The sequence below is a fragment of the Rhipicephalus microplus genome, chromosome 8 (genome assembly GCF_043290135.1).
Source record: "Rhipicephalus microplus isolate Deutch F79 chromosome 8, USDA_Rmic, whole genome shotgun sequence".
NCBI classification, from domain to species: domain Eukaryota; kingdom Metazoa; phylum Arthropoda; class Arachnida; order Ixodida; family Ixodidae; genus Rhipicephalus; species Rhipicephalus microplus.
This window is the reverse complement of record NC_134707.1, coordinates 65,362,693-65,388,804: the sequence shown is the minus strand read 5'-3', so window position 1 is coordinate 65,388,804 and position 26,112 is coordinate 65,362,693. Positions and strand designations below refer to the sequence as shown.

At 42.2% G+C, this 26,112-nt stretch overlaps 1 protein-coding gene across 1 annotated transcript; it reads left to right on the top strand.

Moving 5' to 3' along the window:
- The first annotated feature begins 16,016 nt into the window (after positions 1 to 16,016).
- LOC119165859 (male-specific histamine-binding salivary protein) lies at positions 16,017 to 25,713 on the top strand. Its single transcript, XM_037417884.2, has 5 exons — positions 16,017 to 16,793; positions 17,307 to 17,473; positions 21,540 to 21,622; positions 23,392 to 23,481; positions 25,406 to 25,713. Exons 1-5 carry the CDS (start codon positions 16,674 to 16,676, stop codon positions 25,540 to 25,542), a joined length of 597 nt encoding a protein of 198 aa, XP_037273781.2. The 5' UTR covers positions 16,017 to 16,673; the 3' UTR covers positions 25,543 to 25,713.
- Positions 25,714 to 26,112: the final 399 nt, after the last annotated feature.

Sequence of the window (26,112 nt, the reverse complement as noted above, 5' to 3'; positions counted from 1 at the left end):
ACCCGATTGATAGTACGAATGTGGTCGGTCGTTGTGCAGCCTGTTGCTGCTTGTTCCTTTGGTTAATTGACTTCCAAAGTTGTCCTATTTATTATGTTAGCAATGGCCCTTTCAAATAGCTTCTGTATGATAGAGAGCAAGCCGATCGGCCTGAAATTCTCAAGTGCTTGTCATCTCCTTTCTTATGTATGAAGATGATGTTAGCATTGTGCCAAGATTCTGCTACTCTTCTCATTAGGAGACACTTCGTAAGCACGGTGGCTAGCTTTTCTAACACAATCTTTCCTCTGCCTTTCAGTAGGTCTCGCGTTACCCGGTCATCACCAGCAGCTTTGCCTTTTTACATTCCCTCCAAGGTTTTCTGACTTCATTCATTACTGGCCGGATGCCATGTGGGTTACTGCTAGTTCTTACATTAAGGACGTGGTTGTCTCGGCTACGGTACAGATCTCTGTAAAACGCCTTCTCTATTTTAACTATTCTATTCAAATTCGCAGTTACGTTACCTTCCTTGTCACTTTGTACATACATTTATATAGTGGATAGATATATACTTCTGGTGTTTTAATTAGGCAGTATACTCTCAAGCAGGTAGCACAACGGGTGACACCGACATTTATTTTTAGCGCACATTTTTTTATAATATTGAAAACAACTTGCCCGCTACTTGACTATCCGAAGCTCTATTACTGAGCAAGGGGATCAGTAGTGCTTAGTGGTGGACGTTGACGTCTGAAAATTCACGGAACTGGTTCTTTGTACTTTTTTGTGGTTGAGCTTTCCCCGTTGAAACTGGTGCTTTTAAAGACAATATACGCTGTTTCCACTTCATCTGACCAAACTTTACCGCAGTACATGAAGGCCTGAACTTGTACTCTTGTTTCGAAGTGACCAAGTCATGTGCACGCCAACGCTTCATGGCGTGCCTATACGCGCACTCTGAGCGTTATTTAGGTCGCAATTACGAACCCCTCTCCGGTTCCCTTTTGTAAAGTGCAAAGAGGCACCCAACTCCGTTCTTTCCAAGCAGGTCAACGCCTCACTATATGCCAAATGGGGGCGTGGGGAGCCTACTAAGAATAGAGAGTTTTAGTACTGCGGAATGGTGCTACGTACGCATCACGCAAGCGCCTTGCGTTACGTGGCATCGTTTGCCACTAATCGGCTTTTAGTACGCCGTAGTACCCGCGTACATAACGAGCGTGCAGCGTGTTGCGCCATCTGGAAGATCGAAATAGAAGCATGGGTTGTTGACAGCCAATGTGAGCCAATCCAAGTGTTATAGCCAGATTATGGTCATATTTTAAGCCACAAGGCCGGTCGGTGCTTGCCCTCGATGCCGCCAATTTGCAAAACGAAGTCTCGCGCTGTCGCGAACTTGTTGGAGAGTGGCGCGATCACCTCTTACGTACGCACGCACGCATCTCATGCGTGCGTACGTAGCGGCTGCGTACGTAACGCGATACGTGCGCGTTGCGGTCTGCGCATGCGCACTACGCAGAACGTGGCGTCCTTACGTACGCAACGCCGCCACGTACGCAGCGTACGCAGTACTAAAACTCTCTAATATCACGCATTATTTTACCTGGCACTACTTTTTCAGGGGTGCGCTCTTGTCACAGAACGAGCGCTAAAAATAGGCGCGCCGAAAATTCTTGCGGTAACGCGCGGAAGAAACGCCGCGAAGTCAAAAGAAAAAAAAAGGGGAAAGAAAAAGAAAACAAACGGCCAAGGCTCCCCGGGCGCGCGCTCTCCCCGCAGAAGCACGGCTTCGCAGACGAACCTCCTCATCCCGCATCGGCGGCCCAGCAAGCCCGCGATTTTTCTAGAACGAACGGGGCGTGGTCAAACCGAGTTGAATCATCCTCCGGGGAGGGCAGTCGAACCGTCTCGCACCTCTCCCCAACCTTCGCTGCACATCGCGCCGACGAACTGAGGAGAACGTTCTGGAAGGTGGCGCGGAAGGTATTTAATCGAGCGGCCGAGACGAGAAAGCAGGAGGAGACGGAAGTGAGCGCCAGAGCGCGTAGGGATTCCGCCGTGTAGTCGGCGAAGTTTTTGGTCCGAAGGGACGAGGCCGGAGGTGAAGAGGATTTCCACCTGAGGGGTGACGACTCGAGCTACCGGCAAGAGTGTGTGTTTACCGCTATCGAGCGGAGACGCGGGGCAACAGCTGCGGGTGTGAAGCCGACGTGTTCCGGCGAAGAAGTTGAAGTTTAAAGAGTGGCCAATTGAAGACGGGAGGTTTCCTGGAAGAGAAACTTCAGGGGGCAGCGGAACGACAACAACCCTGGACTTTGAGTGAGTGATTCTCGGAAGAGTATCATTCAGACTTTTGTTCCAAGAACTTTGGACTGAATAGGTTTTCTATCTCTTTAGTCTTTAAGTGTCTTGGTTGTTCAATGCATGCGACTGCATTGTAGTGCGTATTGTTGTCCGTGTCCGTTGTTTCAAGTGTGGCTGATTGTATTGTGTAGTACGTTGATTGATTGGTTTGATTGGGGACATATTGTATGCAACTATTGTGGAGTGTGCTTTTTTGTGTATTGTTTTCGATCTGCCACTATTGAGAATATAATTTGTTTGTTTATCAACTCTCGGCTCTGACTTGTTCTTTGGGCCACAACCGGCGTCTGCTGGCGCGCCACTAAGGACCACTTCTAAATTGTCCACGCTTTCGTGGTGCGGTTCGGGGGGCGATACTTCGGCCCTTGGAATTAGCCCGGCGATCGCCTCCCTAATTAACGGGACAGGTGTGACAGCTCTATCCCTCGGAGTGGCCACCAGGTTGGCGCTCCGAATTGTCTCCTGCGCCCCTGTACATTTGAGTCCTTGAGACTCAGTCTCAAGCCCTGATTTGAGCTAAGTCTGAGACCAGCCGGAATCTATAAAGCATGCTCATTTTCGATAAGTACCCTAGAAAGGGAAAGTGGTTATTCCCGCGAGGTATATCACAATTAAATTCATGACATCGCATTTGACGTCATTTACAGCTGCAGAACTCGCCGCCATACGTGCAGCTCTTGAGTTTATAGTTGAAGAACCTTCAGTAACTCGGTCTATCTTCTCGGACATGAAGGCAGCTCTTCAATGTATTATGCCACCCTTTCGCCATGGACCTGATGAACAAGTTAGTAGGTGAAAGAAGGCTTCTTCAACACCAAGCAATCGAGAAACAGCACAGCATGGTGTATCAGTGAATACCAGGTCATTGCGGTATACATGGCAATGACCGCGCAGATGAGGCTGCTAGATCTGCACACGACGGTACCCAATACACAGCCATCCCGTTCTCAAGAACCGATGCAGCTACAAGACTTCATTCGCTTGCACGTGACCTCACTATGGTACAGTGGAACTCAACAGACTTCACTAACGCGCAAATGCATAACTTGGATGCCGATCTGCAGCTTCATCTTCCTTCAGGGATACCTCGAGCTGAGGAGACTCTTCTATGCCACTTGTGGCTTGGAGTGGCCTTCACGAACACGTACTTTTATCTCATTGGAATGGCCAGCTCTTCTACATGCACTTACTGCAGCTGCGTAAAAACCATCGCGCACCTTTTATGTGAGTGCACCCATTTCAACGCATCAAGACAAGAACGGACTGTAGCTCTGGATAGACTAAATGATCGGCCTTTGTCAGAACAAAAACTTTTGGGTCATTGGCCAAGCCCATCTTCAGCCCATAAGGCTTTGAAAGGTTTGCTACGCTTTTTGCAAACAACTGGCCTCGGAGACAGACTTTAGTGTCTTATACTCTTTGATATTGCCTTTCCTCTTTCGCTATCTTTTTTTCTCTCTCTCTTCGCACCATTTCTTTTTATCATCTTTTATTCCCCTCACCCGTTTCCCAGCACAGGGTAGCCAGCCGGTCTAAGAACTGGCTAACCTCCCTGTCCTTCATCTTAAACTTTCCTCCTCCTCCTATAATGAACTGGGGGAAGTGGTGAGTATAATCCGAATGCGCTATTTAGAACTCGAGACATTTCAGGCTTTTGACACCATTTCGATTATTCTCGTGAAAAACCAGGCACTTCTTCACTGCCGTCACTTGCCAGGGCTGCCTCCTGAATTTGGCCCCTTGGGGCCGGCAAGAATAACTATGATAGCGGCAAGTCAGACGCAAGAGGGTGACATCGACGGACTCACATCTACCCCAAGCGTTGCCTACGCAGCACGCATCCTGAAGTCGTTTCATATTCGAGGGCGTAGATGGCTTGCTAGGCCACTTCAACCGGTTTTCAGCAGTCAATGAATGGAATGAAGCCAAAAAACTGCGTTACTTCTATTTTGCACTTGTAGACTATGCTCGCACGTGGTATAAAAACCATGAGCCGTTTATTACCTACATAGAAGAATTTAACCAGAAGCTACGCAAGGCATTCAAAAATCTAGAAAGGAAAAAGAATGCCGAGCAGGATCTGCAGAACCGCGGCTTCGAAAGCCCAATAAAAAAGTGGCTATGTTTGTCGAGAACATGGCGCGCTTGTCTGAACGTGCTGACCCAGGGATGGATAAGACAAGAGAAGTTCGGCTCCACATGCGAAGTGCCAAGCAGCAACTTTCCTCCTAACCCATGTGCAAACCTACAGCTTCCGCTCATGAGTTCATATTTAAGGCTACCTCTGTGAAGCAATCACTTCAGCAATGGCCTCTGCAGAACGACCACCAAGCTGCTGTGACCTTGGAGTCGCCTTTCAACAGCGGCAAGGATTTAGCAGCACTTCGGGATTGTGGTCCACGAGGACCTCGAAAATAATCGCGCCACTTTTCAACCGAGTGCGACTATTCTGGGTGACATCACCAGTGAGGGAATTCTTAATGTTACCCAACCATTGCTCCCAATGCGCTAGGAAGCTCCTGCTCTGTTTTACGCCGAACCATTGAATAGTCCTCAACCTTCTATGGAATGGCGGCCAGCCTCTATTTTTTCAGCATCACCCCGTCAATTCGCTCCTGCAGATACCTACGAGAAAACCTTCTAGCATGACGTTCTGCGCTAAGCCACCCGTGAATATTATATATGGCGTACATCTGACAATCGTCCACTTCGTTACCACTGTGGCGAAGCAAGTCATCTGTAATGCCAGTGTGCGTATTTCAAGATGGGCCTTGAAGAATTTCACCCGAGCGCGTGTCTACCCATCAACGGGGAGCGCCCTGACAAGGTTAAGCAGTATATATTTTTAATTATTGAATACTGCAGACCAAGAACAGGTCCAAGCACGACAGGAAAAAGAGGCAAGATATTAATACAAAAACGCATGTGGTAACATAAGAATATATCACAAGTAATAGAATAAAAACTCGTACTAACAGAATGCATAAAAGTTAAAGAGGCTAAATATTACATGAAATAGCAACAAAACAGAACTTTACAGTGTCTATTTTAGGTCTTAACAACCGAAAGTTGACTGGGATCAGTCAAGCAGTTCCACTCTGACAAAGTACGCGGAAAAAAAGTTCAATTCGTTGGTTTTGGCAAAATACGGGTTTAAAGAATCGGCGTGATTTTTACATGTATGCCTAATGGACAGAGGAAATACAGATGCACTCGGACCAAGGGCCAACGTGTGATGAACTAGCAGATATAAAAAGTTAAGGCGGTTTCTTTTTCGTCGTAATGAAAGTGTTTCAATGTTGTTAGCATTCGTGAGTTCTGTCGGCGAGTCTGTAAGTTTGAACCTAGAATAGGCGAACCTAAGAGCCCTTCTTTCTACTGCTTCGAGTTTCATAATGTTGGGTTTAGTAAAAAGGTCCCATAAAACACAAGAGTATTCTAGTTTGGGTCTTATGTACGTAAAATAACTGAGTAGTTTTACGTTAGAAGGAGAACTTCAAAGTTTATGTTTGAGAAAATACAGCTTACGGAACACAGAAGAACATACGCTATTTATGTGAGTGTTCAGTGACAGGTCATTTGTTATTGTCACGCCTAAATATTTGTAGTGGTTTGCCTGTTGTAGTGAGGATGAGCCAAGGTTATAAGTATATTGAAAGGGTGTTTTGGAACGAGTCATGCAAAGATAAACAATTTTTTGTTCGTTCAGTGCCATACCATTGTCATAACACCAGACTAGTATCTTATTAAGACATGCGTTTAAGTTCTCTTGATCATTAGAACACGTTTTTTCACGAAATAGCACACAATCATCTGCGAATAATATAACTTGAGTTCCTGGTAATACTGTGTTTACAATGCGTTCTCATAAATTAAAAATGACAGCGGCCACAGGACATCACCCTGCGGCACGCCTGATTTAACAGGACGAGAGGTCAAATTGTTACCCTCTATTCAAACAGACTGTGAACGTTCTGATAAGTAGTGTTGTATCCAGGTAATGAACATGTCTGGTAGGTTGATTTTCTTAAGTTTTGTAATTAGTTTGTCGTGAAGAACTTTGTCGAATGCCTTGCTAAAGTCAAGGAATATGACGTTCATTTGTCCATTTTTCTATAAAGTTTCAGCCAATGAATGAACCACTGAGACTGAGTTACCGTAAATAACCTTTTCTAAAGCCATCCTCAAATTCAGTCAGCACAGAGTTTCGCTCGATAAATTCCACAATGCGCTTTGATATTACATGTTCGAGCATTTTAAAAATTGGTGAAGTTATTGCGATGGGCGGCAATTTTCTACAAGTATTGGCTTTCTTATGGACGGGAACAACACGAGCCCTCTTCCAATCGCTCGGTAATTTTGCACTCAACAGTGAACACCGATAGAACACAACGACGAAAGTATTAGTGGTTTCGGCATAACGGCAAAGAACAACATTTGTGATATTGTCTGGGCCACAAGATGATTTAGTATTCAACTTCAAAATCATTTCGAGAACACTCGAATAAAATATAAATTCTACTTCGTTAGACTAAAATACTCTTTGCTGAGGCGTATTAAGACTCGCATCAGAAAACACGCTATGGAAAAACTTGTTAAAATGTCTCGCAATAAGCTTCAGATCTGTAATTGTATTTGCATTGACCAATATATGTGATAACTGTTTCTTACTATCACTCAGAACGTTCCAGAAATTCGTAGGATTGTTTTTTTAAAGCTTGGTAGTGTTCTTTTAAAGTACAAATCTTTTGAACTGCGCAAAGCATTTGCCAAAGTTGTTTTAAGTTTCTGAATAAGACCTGACTAGGGATTACTCCTTTCTGGCACTTTAATTTGCATTTTAGATGAATGATTCGACGCGTAATCTATTGGGCACAATTTGTAATCTTTTTAGATTTAGTTGGTACAAATGAACTTTTGCAGTGATGGCACATCCTAGCAAATTGGTTCCGTAGCGCATCAACATCACCCTCATTTTCAATAAACTCAATTTAACAGCTTTTCATGTACTGCACAATGGACGCATCATCACATTTTGCATAATCTTTGAAGGCTCTCGTAGTTGTGCGTTTGTCGCCAGCTGAGTTGAATAAAGCAATAGTAACACTTACAAGATGACGATCAGACAGGCCACTTTTAATTAAAACAGTATATTCATTAAAATCGCGGCTTAGGAACGCTAAGTTCAATATTGCACTACACGAAGCTGGTTCTCGAGTAGGCTGCCTAACCACTTGAACTAGGTCGTGGCTAAGCATGATGTCAAAAATTATGTTGGCATATTTGTTCGATTTGCCCCTCGCATCAAGGAGTTCTCAATCAACATTTGGTAAGTTGAAATGCCAGATAACAAAAACTTTTTTACTCCGGAATCGTGTCTTATGCTCTTGCAATTCCAGCAAATATTCAGGAGCGGCATCTGGTGGTCTATAACACGCGTATAGCACAAAACATTCGTCCCGACATTTCAATTTGATACACAAACACTTGATATCAGTGACATCCGCTAAAATGTTTGCTTGTATAGAAAGCTTGCGAAGAACAGCAACACCTCCCTCTTTATTTGACCGGTCCTTATGAAAGACACTGTAACTTAGGGAAAAAACGACATCATCAGCTCTTTTATTTCGTAACCATGTTTTAGTTAGTACAGCAATGTGCGGGTCGTATTCGAGTAGTGTGGCTGCAATACAATCTTTTTTTTTGTTTACAGTGCTTCGTGCGTTTATGTTTAGGATTCGCGAGTTTTTTTTTTCTTCGATGTCGTAGGATTTTGGGTACTCTAAGCAACTTGACTAGGTATGTCAATGCGCTTAACGAATGCGGAAAGGCTCTCATTATCTCCCCTCAATCTCAGCTTTTGCTTTGCTTCGTTATTGTCACGCCTCTGGTATTCGATCGGTTCATGTCCATGTGGCCGTTTTTTCGTAACGGAATTTTATCATTCGAAACATGATCCCAGACGTAGTGCACGTTTTTTTATGTTCAATTAAGCGAATGCTAGTGAATACTTGCTTCTTTCCTCACAGTTCAGCTCCGCACTAGCCCACAATTTCCTTCGAATGTTTCCAACTATTTGAGAAAAATCTTCACTAATACAAAAAGCCGTACCCGTCAGTTTAAAGCCATTTCTTAGTATTTTAATTTTACTTCTTAAATTTAACAGTTAAAGAATGACTGGCCTCGTCGAGTCTCGTTGCCTATTGCCTAGTTTTTGTACACGCTCGATTTGTGTGGTCTGAACCTCAAGAATGTCCTGAGAAATACCGTGATTTACCACAGTCCCAAATAATTGCTTTGCTTTGGTTTCCTGGATACATGGCACGTACCCGCTTTGGAGCATTGACCAGGAATGCAGCGTGAAGACTGTTAAATGTTATTTTAGGTAAGCTATGAAATTTAAAACCAAAAATAAAGAATTGAAATGGCAATATTACGTAAAATATTCAGGTTAGCTACAAGTAATATGATTTTGAGCCTGTAATCCAGACTGCCGTAATAACCTGACAGGAATAGTTTTGAAAACTTAGGTATTAACCTAGCAAAATGGCGAAGAATTTTGAATGCCAGATTAAAATAATACTCGTTGGGAATTTTGCATAAAATTACACACGGCATCAAAGGCATCTTTGTGGCAGTATCCCAAGCCTGAGTCACCAAGGCTTAAATAATTTCCTCTGTTAAGGTCAAGTCTATTTTTGTAAAAGGAGTAATTAGAAATCGAGTTCTCATACGAGGATATCTTGCACACGATAAAAAGTGATGTGCGATATTTTCCCGTTCTCCGCAGAATGGGCAGAGGGGCGATATCGTCAGACCAGCCCAGTACCTGTAAAAGTTTAATGGGGGAACGCGACATCGAAATCTGGTGATAATCACTTCTTTTTGTCAAGAATGGCTCTACTGTGATTTCCATGAATATTTTAGGTGATTATATTTCGTCCACATGGTTATTGCTTCCACCATATCTCTATGGATAGCTGATCTTCTAAACGTGATTGTGGTGAAGTACTCTACCACCGAGAGAACCTGAATTATTGGGAGAGCAAGCGATGAGCGGGCTAAGGCTGCATCCATTTAATTTAATGTTAACCCACAGTGACCTAATACCCATAACAAATTCCGCGTACTTCAGCTCAGATGGAACTAAAGATCATAACGTCGTCATAGCACGAGAGGTACAGAAGTTGTAAGACGGTGCACACCGAGAGCAAATAAGTAATTATTATTGCTCTGTTCTCATTCCTCGGAAGTTTTCGCAGTGCCATGATTAATGCCATCAGCTCCGCCTCAAGAACAGGAGTGAAATCGGGTAGGCTCATGGCAAATGACAAGCCAAGGAACCGGGAGACTAATCTTACGCTTGCCCTTTCCTCATTTACAGAAGCATCTGTGGCTAATATGTTACGTGTCTCTGTATGCTGCAGGAATTCTGTTAGCCTGTTCTCTAAGAATTTGTGGGATTTAAATTTAGATTGCGGAGAAAAAATCTCACCAAATTCTATATTATGAATAGGGTTTTCATATACCAGGTGAAATTGGCTCACTAATGTTGACATTTATACTTTTAGTTTCTTTTGTGCAGAGAATATCTGCGGTGTATGAAAACGAGGCCAATGAGCGAGAAAGAGAGAAAATGGGTCACTGATGAAGACGTATTCAGTTCTTCTCACTGGTAAGCTGTAAAGGTTTAGAAATGTCTGTACTGTTAACAGGCGCAATCGACAGAGCAATGTCGGAAGACGCGCTTCCTGATAAATAACAGTAATGGCTCTAAACCTAGGGAGCCCCAGCCCCAGAAGAGCAGAGCCTCCCGCTTCAAGAGTACCAACGGCTTAGTTTTGTACGCAGGTCCTCCTGAAAACAAGACACATCCGAATTTAATATTGGGTGCATATACATATTGTATACCATAACCATGGTGTCTCTACGGACGCCAAATTTCCGATTCTTCATTCTTTGCAGTAAGCTTAAAGTCGTTGAGCCTTAGCCGCAATGTGGTTTATATGTGGACTCCAGTTAAGTTTTTCATTGTACAACACACCCAAACATTCAAGGAAGTCTACTTGCGAAATGGGTTCCTGATTATATACGACGTCGATTGAAATGAAATCTGCCATACAAAATGCCGAGAGCACTCTCATTTACATTTAAAGCCATTGAAATTGACTGCAGCCATCTTTCTAGCAGGTTCAAGCATCTTTGTAATTTTCGTTGTAGAGCATAAATATCATTGTCAGCAGAAAAGAGGCTATATCATAAGCATATACATAGACAAGGATATCCTGGCAGTTTGGTATGGAGAGCGTCAGTATATTAATGAGAAGAGGTGGAAGAACGGCTCCTTGGTAGTGAAAGCGAGGCATTAACCACTGAGCCACCCCGGAGAACTGTTCCTTGGGGAACTCCGCGATTCTGTTTGTATCTAGATGACAAGCATCCATCCATGAAACAATAAATTTCATGTGAGGTCGAAAACTCTGCTAACCACACCGTCATGTGCAGTGACTTTGAAGTCATCAGTGTTTTCAGGAAAATCGAAAATTTAACGCTATCATAGGCTTTTGCAAAGTCACGAGCCACTAGTACCATGTATTGTCTTCTTTTTTTATCAAGCTTTATTCGGCTCCCTAAGTCCGCATGGGCACACCAGATTTAACAATTGGTTCTAAAGCCAATTCGTTGAGGTTTTAGTATTGACTTGCCTGCTATCCAACTAGCGATCCTGCCATGCAGAACCCTCTCTATGAGTTTGACTGTGTTAGAAGTTAAGGATATAGGCCTTATTTTTTTATGTCGTATCCTGATCCCTGTTTCCTAGGTATTGAAATTATCTTCGCTATTTCCCAGTGATTACGAATTTATGCATGCTTTACAGAATAAGTTGTAACATTAGGAATTTTAGAGGGAGATGTTTTAAATAATATTTTGGTCATATGTACTGTAATTTTATCTGTGGTGGAGCTGAAAGGGTTAATTCCCTTATCACATAGGATAGTTCCGACATTGAAACTTTCTCAAAATCAGGCTGGTTTGTACAAATCTCCCACCTGGTAGGTACAGTTATTGTAAATCTTCCCTCTAAGCCTTTGAGGTATTAATCTAGAGCTATAGTCATTTGCTCGGACGATTGGAGTTGACATTTCGAATTTACTGGTGATTGCAGCATCTTCCTTTTTCTCAAGTAACAAAACAGTGATTTTTTTGTTTTTCAGTTTTGAGAGGAAGTCATAATGTCTACGATCATAATCCTCTTTTTTTAGCATCTGTGCGTTTGAAATTAGCTGCTATCAACTTATAATCAAACCAGCCTTTAGAGGATTGATTGTAAATAAGCTGCATCCAAACTGCCTGGCGACGGCGGTGATCTCGTGTGCAATCTTCATTCCACCAAGGAGTAGAGGGTGCCCTTTGAGCCGACTCAACAGTAAATTCAGCTCATTTAAAGGCTCTTTTATTAATTGCGTTCAACTTTATCACCTTCCAATCATTACTCTCGTCGGAGAAACGATAAAGGTGATGTTAGGTTATCTCTAAACATTTGTAGCTCACAAAGACTGACTTGAGGGCAAGGAAGGGTTCTTGGGCAAGAAATTTCAAAAATTATAGGAAAATTATCACTACTTGTGGCGCAGTCCAGCGCTGCCCAGGGTGAGCTTGAAATACTCGAACTTAAGAAACCTAAATCTAAGGCTGATCCACATCGATCACAAATAAATGTAGGGGTTCGGGCGTTTAAGCACAATAGAATATAACAGTTGCACACTCCCAGCGACGTTTACCACCCTGATCAGTTTCAAAACCACAACGCGTGTGATGAGAGTTAAAACTGCCGACTACAATTTTCTTTTTACACCATGATCCGATTGCCATATCCAACTGTCTAGTGTCTTGTACACCATCCGGAAAATACACAATATTTATGGAGAAAGATTGGCAACCGGGAAATGTGATGTCTATTGCAAAAATTTCACATTCTGGTTACAATACTTGTACGTGATTTTCACCTCTAAACTAACCATGTTAGAGATGACAAATGGTAGTCCTCCACATCTGGACGTGCGGTCTGGCCTAAACAAATGATAGCTGAATAAAAGAAACGGTTTATCTACGGAGAGCCATTTCTCCTGCAATGCAATATATCTGGGGTGTTTTTTGAAGACAATTATACTAGATCGGTTATTGAAGAGTGAACTTATCTGCAATTCCAATGGGGAATCTTAATTAACCCTATTTTTCTGAAAAAATTGCCTCCGTGACTGCTTTATCCAGAATGGTTTTTTTTAATCTATCTTTGAGAGGCTTGTCTTGTCCTTCGGGTATTTTTTTGCATGCTTTGGTGAGGATTTTTTCCATAGAGGAGACCTAGTGCGTTTTATTGACCTAGGGTTCAACTCCATGTCATCACGCTCCTCAGTTTCGTTATTTACATTATTCCTTTTGGATCTGGTTGTCACCTAGAGAGGGTCCTGCGTAGACAACGTCAGACGGCGTGGTTGTTCGGTCGTGGAAGCTCTGAAGGCATCATTATTAGGTCATGGAAGCTCTGCAGTCTGAGAGCATAATTTATTCGCCGGTGTTTCAAATATGTGAGCCATTTGGTTGGTCGAAATTTGAGATAGAGTCTCATAAATGTTTGCAGCAAGGCGCTCCATATTCTTATCTATTGTTCATTTGACCACTATTGCTATGAATTGAGGCAAAGATGCATCCGACAACGTGGTATGAAGGGCTGCTACCCCTGCATAATCCTGACTTCTAGCCTGAATTTCAGCTAAGACGTCTCTTCGGGAGCAGCGTCTGCAATCTATGATTTCGAGAGTTTGTATTTCTTGAGCCTTGGCAGGGCGATTCAAATTATCCGCACTGTGCACTGCATTGCAAAGACAACATTTTTTTCTTTTCTCTGACACTCATTTGCGTTGTGAGGCTCCCCGCACATCTTGCATCTAAGAGCGGACCTACAGCCTTTTACCATGTGGCCATAACGTCAGGATTTTACGCACTGCAGTGGTCGAGGCGAGAGCGGTTCGACTCGATAGATAAGAGGCCACGCCTTGATTTCCATTGGTCGGCTCGATCCAGCGAACGTCACAATCAACGGCTCCGTAGGGACTTTGGTTTTATCAACCACATGGCTACACGTATGAACGGAGATTGCACCAGCCGTTGCAAACATCTCTAATACCTCCAATGGAAGTAAACTAATGTGTACGCCTCACACAAACTCTTTCACGCATGCTAATTGATGAGGGTGGAATGTGCTCACCGGGTTGGAAGCAAACATAGAAAGCTTCAGTTGGTCTTGGACACAAAGCTGGTCTGACTACACACAGAGGATACCACCCTTGCCGAACTGTCGGACCTCTGAGATACTCTAGAAATGAGCAGTGGCTGCTCGCAGCTCAGCTTGAATCACTTACGGATTTTTCATCTGTATGGTACTCTCATTTGTTGGGACCAGGGGACCAGGGCCACAGCAACTGCAGAAATACCATTACGCAAGAACAGGTCCCCAGTGGTCTCCTTCGGTAAAAAAGAAATGACCAGAGGAAAGCCCCTAGTCCGGGTGAGGAAAACGGCATGCTTGAACTTACAAGCGCAAAAAGCACCCACTGATCGACAGTAGAGCTGTAAAAACACCGTAAAAGAATGAAATTGGGCTGCAAACACACAAACTATGGCTACAACTCCCAAAATGAGTACGGCAGTCAAGCTAGGTTGGTTCTTCTGTCAGTTTCAAGTGTAGTGCCAGTTTCATCTTATTTTTTTGGAAGTCCATAAACGATTAAGTTGGAGTGTCTTCTATTATTTTTCATATCGTTTATTTTAGAATAAAGTATTTTATTAGTGTTTTGCGTGTAGTTGATTTGCTCTTGAAATTACGCGACCCTTTGTTCGGGGGCAGATATCGAATCCAGTTTCCTTTCGATTTCAGGAAGAAAAGATTACTTTATTTCTGTGATGTCTGATGCAATTTCTTTAACATGTTTAGGGTTTTGCGCAGTGTTTGGGCCCGTACTTTTTTCTACGTCACTCCGGAGCAACGTGTCAGGGCAGCAGGCATTCCCTCGTGCAAAGAGGTACCAGCCACGCTCACCTTCTCGCTGACCATATATCCACCATTGTTTTATTACTACGAACTTTCGCCATCCATTTCCACTACACACATTCGACATCATGGTCCTAATTTTGATACTTGTATGTTTTCACCCGCATTAGAGCGACGAACTTAAGACCCTTATGCAGCAACTCATCAAAACCATTGTCAACATCTCTAGTCTTATGACTTGGCGCTCTTTGCTCATTGCATGGCCCTTGCGCCAAAAAATACCAAACATCATCATGTTACCATAACAAGGAGGTCGCCACACTTAAAATCACCGACAATAAATCAACCATAATCCACAGTATATAACAATGACCTAATATTACATCAATATAATTCATAACTCTCAGTAGTCAAGGCAAAACACGTACAAACTCGCACCCTGTTTCAAAAACCAATATTCGTAAAATGTTTGCTCCATATTCAGCACTAAAATTCAGGAGCCTTTCTCAATGGGGGAACCTAGTTGTATTTATTTTTACTTATTTATGCAGCGGCTGTCGCCTAAAGGCTGATTTTGGGCACAATCGACTTTGCCCGAGACGCATGTTTCAGACGCTAATTGGTTATGCATGATTAGAAAAATAAACTGCACTAAAGATTAGACATCAGAGTAGAAGTACACAGGACGAGTAGTAAGTCTTTGATAATCGTGGGTAATTCTATTCTCGTCGCTAGTCTTCAGCGCAGTTTCTTTTGCTCATCTGCGGGGCATCTTTTATGCTCTTTCTAGTGTTCGTCGGCTTGTAAAATGGCCCAACTAAATACCCACCACGCTACTAAGGAAAGACTGTTTAGAAAACCCAGTTTTCCTCGAAGTCGCCATTTACTTGGAATGCGTACTTATTAGTGATTTTTCGAGAGAGAGATTTGTTTCGAGAGTGTAACTAGAGAGTGCAGTTATCAGCCGTCTCTCGCGGGAAAGATGGCAAAAATATTGGCCATCTCTCTCCCATACATTCGCGGGGCTATTGCCACGCACTCACTACTTCCTGTCTCCTTCCTATTGGTGAAGGGCGTGTGTTTAGAACAGAGCCAACGGCTTTCAAGAAAAGAAAACAAGTAGGTCAGATATCGAATATTGATGCAAAACAATATTACTCCCAGGTGTTCGTTTTTTCGTGTCAGGTTGGGAGAAATACTAAAACGATTAAAGAGATTACAGTGCTCAGCATTAGGCACTGAAAAATCCAGTCAGCTTTATAGCGTATGCCACAGGTTGCTTTCACTATTAGCTCCTTCAGCGATGTCATGAAAGGGCCTTTACAAAGAAGGAAGCTCATGAGATCATCTTCAATTCTCTCATATGAAACTGAGGAAAGGTTTCACTCAAGAGCCAGGATCTTGTTTTTTTTTTCTTTTTACGGCAGACGCACGGCTAAATCTCTTTGAGTGGTTGCGAATTTTCGCCCTTACAGACTACATTTGCAGGCTTTCTAGCTTGCGATTGTCTCTGTAGGCAGAGGCAGCAAAATCAAGTGGGCTGCCTTGTAAACACCATGCAGGGCCTGAGATTTACATTAACGTTTGTGGGCACATTCTTTGCTGGTGACATGCCTCCACTGATGTTTGGGCGAATAATATGGTTTATTGTGTGTATCATCATAGTTAGGACACCCCAAAAAGTTTTTGCAATTACGTTCACCAATTTATTTGGGTTGTTAAAGTTAGATTTGGGGTGTATGATTTGCACGTAATTACACAAAAAAATGCTTACGTTTCACAAAAGCTCAAAGGTGGTTTATATCGTAATTAGTGCCTGCAGCGTAAATTGTAGTCACCCAAGCAGCTAGCGCAAACGTAATTCAAATATTTATTACCCAATCTAAAATTTTGTATCGACACACAACGTTTAATACACATAATTAGAAGTGTCTCAAAGTATTGTATTGTGTTTATTTTTCACTCGTTTATAAGATAGCAGATCGCTTTCATAATTAGAAAAATAAATAGCAAAGAATCTTTTTTGTAATGCACAAAATACTGCGAGACTATACTATAAGATGGCCGAGAATAGAAAATAGCCTACGCAAGTCTCACTATTGTTGTAGTCCACCATTTGGCTAGTTCCACAATACCAAGATATTTATATCTTCTTTTCTGCGTGGGCGTCACGGTTCATTGTCCAATTGTTAAACCGTAAGAGAGGAGACATGTGCGAATTTTTACCTTATACCCAATCTGCGACCATATCATAGAATATTGTTACACATTCAACATGAATGTTTATCTGCTCTTCTCGATATTTGGACTGGCTGTTTGCAGAGATAGTAAATTGTACCTGAAACCTGCTTGGGCGGACGAACAAAAGTTCCACAGATATCAAGACGTCAAGAAGGTAAATGCCACGCTTAAGCTTTTCAAGATGTCGTTATGCGGAACAAATGTTCCCAACTGGTTAACTCTTCGCCAATGCGGCATGCAGGTCTCCTAAAAATGCAGTTGGTGTTTTACTTCTGTTCATTTAATCCGTTGCCTTTCATACTCATTCTAGAAAATTTTTGTACAGAGCTCCCTGAGCAATAGACATAAAGGCAAAGAAAGACTAAAAAAAACTTCGATACTAAACGAACGCATGAATACATGATAGTATGGTAAAATGAATCACTACGCTTTTTGAAGGAATGAAGCTATTAGACAGAAAAAATGTTCGAATATACATAAATCACCTACCAAAATATCATAGGAACAACTAAAATACAATGATAGCTAGGAAACAAAAAAACAGGTGTGGGCAGTGTATACACGTTACTTTTTATAGAAAAAGGAATTGAAAAAGATGTGGAAGTGGAATGCTTATCTCTGACAACTTCATCTTTTCAAAATATCGTATTAACAAACTTTCTTTCAGAGTATTCAGCTAGGCGTCAATGCCACATTTTATCTGGCAAAGGTGACTTACAATAGCGAAAGCATATGGGCACGAAACATCAGTTGTGTGCGTTCTACAGCTAGAACTATCTCCGATGGAGTTTTCAACCTCACAACAATTGCTAAATACACAAACCAGTCTGATATGTAAGTACGTATAATAATAAAGGCTGAAAAGCATGTAAGAGCACTTACAGGTATATTGTAGGCATATGCTCATGCTTACTGTACTATTTTCCCCTCCTTAGTTGAAGCAATCTTTAGAATATGAGGATATAGATATGGGCGCCAGTACGAAAGAAAATAGTGAGAAGAACATTGGATAGATGTTTAGTACTTGTATACTAATAAAATATTCGGTAATTGATGTTGACAACAACGGTTGATTAAAAAATCTGGCGAGAACTTTTGTCCCTGGTTATACCATAGAAATACTTCACGCAGTTTACAAGGTCATGGTGAACGTCTTCGTGAATAATTAAAATTTGTTAGTCGCTAACAACTACACATATGTGCATAGCATCACACTTTTACACGTTTTTTCACAAGATCGAATGCAAACTTCCCATTTTATTAAGGAGCTTGAGAATACACGCTCCCTCTGCCAGGTCGTGGTTAAATCTCGCTCGTCCCGTTATTTTTGTTTTACTTTATTTATTGCACAGGTCATGGCATAAGTCATTTAGTGTATAGTGTGTACAAATATCTATGCCTTGCCAGCATTTAAAGAGAATGGCACCTCGTCAGTGCCAGAATTTGGGAAAAAGTATTCCCCCTTGTAAGGCCCCTTTTGCAGTGAGTGTAAGGCGAGGAGAACAAACAGCGTGCAGATGCACATACAGTTAAAACTTTAGACTGTAGTACCATGAACAGGTTGATGAATCTCATGCAACGTGGCGAAGTAGCATCAGAAGTTTCTTACACTAAATGTATCTTTATGTATTGATCCACGCTCTTCTGCATGGGCCGGGAATGGCGTGTGGTATTTTCAAATAAAAAAAACGCGCATCAGCGGTTCACCTGCACCTTAGCAACGCTGGCATTCACTAGTATTCGAGCGCGGGCGTTCGAAATGTGCAGCCTCCTAAGCGTCTATAGTGGCCAAACAAAACTTCATAGCGATGCCATTGGCCTTCTTTCCTTCTCCTGCTTGTTCTCCTTTTCAGCCCATTATTTCCTTTTTAATACCTTCCTCTCTTACACTGTGATGCCTGTGGTATGGCTTACCAACTCTCCTTTCTATCTCCCTCATCCTCGCTTCCCTTTCCCACCCTCTAGCTACCCTATGCTTCATTCGGTGAAGCTGTACTTAGATTTTCCTCTTCCCACTCTCTTCTATTTCCCACCCGTTGTTATCTAAGGTACAGATGGTTATGCTATTCTTGACACTCCCTGTATCATTTCTTTTCCCATTACCCTCGCATGAACCCTCCTGAATTTTCCTTTCCTATTCCCACTCTTCTATACGGTACTGTGGACTACTATTATGTACTTGCCCCACCGCGGTGGTCTATTGGCTAGTGTACTCGGCTGCTAACCCGCAGTTCGCGGGATCGAATCCCAGTGGCGGCGGCTGCATTTCAGATGGAGGCGGAAATGTTGTAGGCCCGTGTGCTCAGATTTTGGTGCACGCTAAAGAACCCCAGGTGGTCTCAATTTCGGGAGCCCTCTACTACGGCGTCTCTCATAATCATTTAGTGGTTTGACGCCGTTAAACCCCACATATCAATCAATACTATTATATACTTTATATTGCTTTTCACCTTCACTTACCTTTCCGACAATTTTGCTATACTGTACCACACGCGGCGATGTTGTATTCTACCCACTTGTTCACCGTTCTTTTTTCCTCATCAACCTCATGACCCTTCGGTTTGTTCTGCCTTACTACAACTGGCTATTCTACACTTTCTGGTAATGCATTCGCTTACCTTCTCCCTTTCCCCTTTACAATTTCGTCACATTCCCAGCACTACTCGCAACTTGGCTTCTCATTCTCGCCTTCATGTTTTAACTTATTATAGATAGCTGTGGTACCGGGTCCCCACACCATGTTGTAAAAGACTATGTCTACTTAGGGCAGGTGATAACCGTGGAGCCGAATCACGAGATTGAAGTAACTAGAAGAATAAGAATGGGGTGGAGCACAGTTGGTAAGCACTCCCACATTATGACAGGTAGATTGCCACTATCCCTCAAGAAGAAGTTATATAACAGCTGTATCTTGCCGTTACATAGCTACGGATCAGAAACCTGGAGACTTACAAAGAGGATTCAGCCTAAATTGAGAACTACACAGCGAGCAATAGAAAGAAAAATGATAAGTAAACCTTAACAGACAAGAAGAGAGCAGAATGGATTAGGAAACAAACGGTGGTTAAGGATATCATAGCTGAAATCAAGAAGACATGGACATGGGCCGGGCATGTTGCGCGTAGACAGGATAACCACTGGTCATTAAGGGTAACTGACCGCATTCCCAGAGAAGGCAAGCCGGTTATGGGGAGACAGAAGGTTAGGTGGGCAGATGAGATTAGGAAGTTTGCGGTTATAAATTGGCAGCAGCAAGCACAGGACTGGGTTAACTGGCGGAACATTGGAGAGGTCTTTGTCCTGCAGTGGACGTAGTCAGGCTGATAATGACGACATAGGCGTGGTACACATGGTTCTGTCGACGCCAGTCAATACAAAGCTACGCTATTCTTTACCGTCTCCCATTCCCTCACTCACCTTTCCACAACGCTACAGGGTCATGCTACACATGGATATCATGAACATTGTTTTACCTGCGCGCTGCTTCTAATGGGTATGTGTCACACTTTCATCTCCATCTCATCAAGTTTCCTTTTTTGCACATCTGCTATAGATCATTTTGCTGCTCACAAACACAGGACCTTAATCACATGCGCTTTCGTCCACCAATGTGTCCTAATAGCATCGGTTAGCAAGAAGAGCTTTGAAAAACAGCCCGCTAATTTTCTACACTTTCTTTCCCTCAGTTGACAAGTTATTTAAATAAATGTTCTTTTGATCTACAGAAAAATTATGACATTCCCTTGAACTTTACGCAAGTTTTTTTTATATGAAAAGCTAAATAGATACTGTCATTACCCTAGAAAAAAGACCTGAAAACATGCTTTCAGTTTTGACGTTTCGTTAGATGAGGTGATATGACACTACATACCGATACCGTTGATACAATACTACACATGTAATTGTTATGTCTTAAAATGTCGTTTCATTCTTGCCCTGCTTCTCAACACCACCTCTTTCATCCTGAACCTTAATTTCTTTTCCAGCCCCATTGCAATTCATGCTTATGCTGCTTCGCTGACTTTGCATGAGGGAAACTATGCCACCACATGAGATGGCAGCAAGCGCCAGCAAACGAACTCAACTGGCGTCGAACGTGTGACAGCAGCAAGGTCTCTTCGAACGAAAGTGTTGTTCACAATTTCAATTTGCCCTCGTGTGCTCCTAGATCTCTGACAGCGCTGGTTGACCTGCTCACGTAAACAGCCGCCGTTCTGGGTGCCTCTAATATAATAAACCATTAGGGAGGTGGTGAGCTCACTGAGGTTGAAGACGTGACGCCAATAATACCTACCGAGAAACTATGAAGTACAAAAGAGCACATGGAAGCGGATCGGCGTATGTCATAACAAGGCACCTGAGTACTATATTAGGGTAGTCACCAGGTTTTTCTATGTTAGAGCAGTGGCACAATTAAAAAACATTCATGTGAGATATTTTATATAAGGTGGAGATACGAAATATATTATGATCTATTTTACAAGATCTGTGAGAAAAAGCCATCAAAGTATTTATTTGAATGAGTGAGCGTATATTCATTAGTAAAAACACACATAACCAGTATCCCTTAACAGCTTGCCAATTCGCAAATACATGCATAACTGACAAGTTAGCAATGTTTTACATACATATTATATCGTTAAAATTCTAGTACTTTATGAAAGCCATACTCTATTGTATTCCACTTTTACATGTTGTTGCACACGTCCACAACGTAAATGGAAATCATCCTCTGTATAAATTATGCCTCGTGACAAGTGCAAAGTCAAGTTCTAGCCATACAAAGAGAATATACGTCCTACTTGTGGTGTACGTTTGGCCTCTCAATATTTCAACACATTTTAACTTCGTTCCAGTCATTCTTTGAATGATGACCATTCTTTACACCATTACTTTGCAGGCATACATCGTATGCCAAAGTCACTGTCACTAAAGTGTATGGCTACAAGAACACGAAGAATGGTTTCAAGTACAAGCCGCAAGGTAATGGGCACCTCTCGCGCAATGCTTGTGTTATATCGAAATTCAGTACCTCTTGACACGTAAAAGGTTGACAATAAGTATAAATTGCTTGAATAGTCATACATCTTCATAGTGAATAGAAAAGTAGAAAGCCTGCCGCTGTCATACTAATTGTGAGAAGTGGGGTTAGGCCCAATAAGCACAGCAGAATTACGCGTACCCCAGCTGTGAATAACCCAGAGTGTGAGTACACCATCGTTCAGACCGACATGATGAGTTGTTTGGATGTGTCCGTGCAGAGTAAGAGAATACAAGCAAGCATAAAAAAGCTTTAGCTCTAGTAAATATTCTGAAATGCCATATAAGACAAAGGCTTGCAGTGTGGCTGTATTACGAGGTGCATTCTATTGAATTCGGAGTTTACTAATGCACCAATCAGCTGCTACTAATGAGACTACGCGAAGTGAATTTTCCCTACATTACGGCGTACTCCCCGACTTTACATAAAAAAGCCAAGTTCCTCTTGTTACTAACATGGAACTACTCCACACTCAAAAACGTTTACTGCAGACCTAGTGCGTCATGCTTTTACTGAGCGGGTATGAACGGTCAAGCCTTGCAGGCACCCCACTTCCGCGACGCATTAAGTTCCGCCAGCGTCCTTGAAGAACTCTGGATTATCGAGCCATTTTCACTAGATGCTTTAAGAACAAAATAAGCATGCTCCTAAAGATGTAGCACAGTGGTTCTCAAATGGGGGTCCGCGGACCCTAGGGGGTCCGCGAAGCCACTTATATGACCCGCGAAACCCTCACCTGCATTTTTTAGGCGTGACTGTGCCACGCATTGATTAACTGTTCAAAATAAAGTGATGTGGTACGTTTCTTTGATGCTTTTGGTAGCAATAAAAAGCACCGGTTCCACGCTCCAGTTGTGTCAATTTACCTACGTACTCCCTCCTCTTCCGTCCCCTCCACTGCAAGAGGTCCCCATCACTTCCAGCAGTCCACAAGGGCTCTCCGACACATCCATGGCTGAGAACCACTGCTGTAGCACATCTCACAGCAGGAGCAGCGCATTTGTGTGAATCAAATTCTTAGCTTCAAGGCCCCATGCGATGCTAATAAACTTCATTGCTTAGAGCCTCCCCAAATCTCCTTGAAAGTAACATCCTTCGGAAGATGTAATAAATCATCACGGGTACATTTATTCTCGTTTGGCAATTCCAACGTGGGCCGTACCATGGCGGTGTCGGGGCCACTCCGGTGTCCTGGCGTAGACGTGAGCGCCCTTAGCTGTTGCTCCTGTCCCTATATAAAACTTTCGCCGAACCTTCATGATCACTAAAAGTATTGAATGCCTCTGCTACAACAAAAAATTCTGACAATTTATTGCGCAGTGGTTGCCTTGAATTGCCGCCCAAAGATTGTTTTGGCCGGGCTCTTAGATGGCTCACTTTCAGATTTTGTTGTGACTGTGTTGCGGGTTCTGAGCAGGCCACACGTTAACGTAAACATAGCGGGAGTAGTAGGCCCCGCGTTAACACACTAGCGTGAGCAGGCCGCACGTGCAGACGTGAACGTTAAGTTCGTGCCCTTTAAGGTATGTAGTGCCTCGCCTCAATAAAACGTGATGTAGGTGCGTGCTAGACGTCTTACCTGACTAAGGACCATCTTTTTAGGGCAACCTTTTCGATCGGTCTTAATTTATTAATGCTAACACTGTTGGGTTACTGAGAACGCTATAAATTTCTCTTTAATGGGCAAACTTTTTCACCTTTATCTACCCAGATGGGAGTATGCAATCCAAATATGCCCTCACGTTCTCTAATTACCGGACTTGCTCAATCTACTACGGTCCTACGCACGTCTTCTCAGGAGGTAGGTGGTAGAGTACCTTAGACGAAAAATATTCTTGAAATTCTGGAAGCATGCTCATATGCACAACATTGTGATTTAGGTGTTTTGGGGGTTTTAATGCATCATGATAATGTAGGTTTTTTGTGTTTGTAAATTGCCTAATTATGTTTGTACATTGCCAAGCGATACCATTTGGAATATTCAGGCGAACCCTGATGCACAATGAAGTACTTAGTACAGTGTATTACTGTACATCTGGTACAGCAATATTGTTGGATATTTTGTTTACCGTGCATTTGATGCTAGTAACTGTCATATAGCAAGAAAATTATTCCCTTGAAGGAAACAAGTGCAAATATAAATGCTCGTTTTTGTAGACACAGTAATCAATAGTGATATATCATCAAGGGTGGTATATTGTACGTTATTTTAACTAGAAAGTATACCCGGTCTATTTCAGACAAGTTCCCTACTAAATCCTTCAGTTGTATCGTATAGCGTTGTATGAATAAAGGCGCTGTTGCTTAAGACACCTAGATAAAAACAGTACACGAATGTGTTCAATGATTTCGCACACTTCTAGAGCAAGAAAGTTTTAGCGAAAAGCACCATATGGCTTCACTAAGATGGTATAATGTACGAATTATTTTAACTTCAAGCGGTTTCGACGCGAAGAGATGTGACTTAATAACTGATGTCATTTTATTTCAACTGAATCAGCATTGTATGCGCAAAGCAAAGGTTGCAGATTTTGTCACTGCTGAGGGGAAGTTATCTTGCACTCCATATTTTTTTCTTCACACTTGTAGCGCAGTTACTACAAATAACGCTGCGTAACTTTTCTCGGAATATTTTTACGTGTCAGTTCTGCTTACAATTGGGTGCGCAAATACGAGCCTTTCAATTAAATTCTAATTCTATTGTTTATTTGTAGCGTAAGTGTCGTTCTGATAGACTTGGTGCCTACAAAAGTTTGAAAGGGATTATGCGGATAGCTTAGCTGCCAGCTCCTAATCATTTGACTTCCTAAGGAACGTGGCCCGGCTGAAAACAAGCTACATTCACACTCCCACGTTTAAATTGACATATAAACTCAATAAAGTGGCTGGGGAAATAGCTTCCGTGGTATCTCAGTGGTATAGCATCGAACACATTATTCGAAGGTCGCAGGTTTGGTTCCTGCTCTCGGCAAGTTATCTATTCACCCAGTTTTCTTTCTTCATATTTACATTACGATGCCGCCTAATATATTGCCCTATGCTTTCCTTGGAAATATTGTCTATCATTTCTCTATAATATTGAGTAAAACAGAAAAACGAGCCCTTAAGTGTACACTTGTTCCCTTGATTTTTTAACAAGGATCTCGTACTAGCAGACTTGGTGCCTTAGGGTGTATACGAGGGACTATTGGTCAGCTAGCTGCCCGCTCGTAATAAGTTCACGTGCTACGTCAAATCAAACAGGCTCAAAAGATTGTGCCACACTCGCCGATATGGCTACTGGCAGCGCTGGCTAACACTTCCACGTTTAAATATACATATAACTTCAATAAAGAGGCTGGGCGGATAGCTGCTGTGATAGCTCAGTGGTAGAGCATCGAATGAGGTTTCTGCTCACGGTAAGTTATCTTTTCAGCCACTTTTCTTTTTTATATTTACATTACGATTCGGTCTAATATATTTCCTTATAGCTTTTTTGGCATTATTGTCTGTTAGATCTCATTATTATCATGTTAAACACAAAAAACGGGCCCTTAAGTGTGCACTTGTTTCTTATATATGTATATATATATATATATGGGGGGTACAGATTATTATGACGGTTATTTGTACAAATATTTTTGTTTCACCTTTTATGGATGCGCTACGCTTACAGGCTTTACAATATTGAAAGCCATAAAAACAAACTCTGTTGAGAAATAATTTACTTCTCCATTACATTTCAGATTACGAACTATGGGTGAGAGACTACAAAAATATTCCACCTTGTTGCGAATTTCTATTCAAATATTTGACTCTGGCTAAGCGAACACGTGTAATGTATAAGGACATCTGCGATTCTGAAACTGATGTAAAGGTATGACAAACAGCATGCTTACGACATTTGCACAAATACCTTGTATAGGTTCAGCAAATGTAAGCATAGTCACTTCGGTGAATTTTTGAAGTGGCCTGTTGAGGAAGCATTCGCGTATTGAACTGAAAAACAGTAATAGTACTGCTACAAACGCGAATAAAGTCTGGAAACCAAAAACATTGAACGTACTTTTTTTCCAAAAATTTACAGCACAGTTCTTTAAGTCCTAGCTCATGCGAGAAAAGTAGCATTAATGTGATTAGTAACTTATTACATAGCAGCGATTGATACCTTGTTGTAGTTTTTGAAATAAAACCCTCGGACAATGCAACGTGTATGCGACAAGACACTTTCTAGAACCCAGGCCATGAGATATTTATATCGAGTCGTTTCGCACTCTCTTTCAATAGTTCCATAAATACGACACTTAAACTTGCCAAGCAATTAGGGGTGAGGCACCTTAAGGCCTCACTATGTCCTGTTCATGGGTCGCAGTTTGGCGTCTACACCTGAAGTAGCGTAGGTGCGTGTACAAAAATTAAATCCACTGTTACAAAGAAATGGTCAACAAAAGTT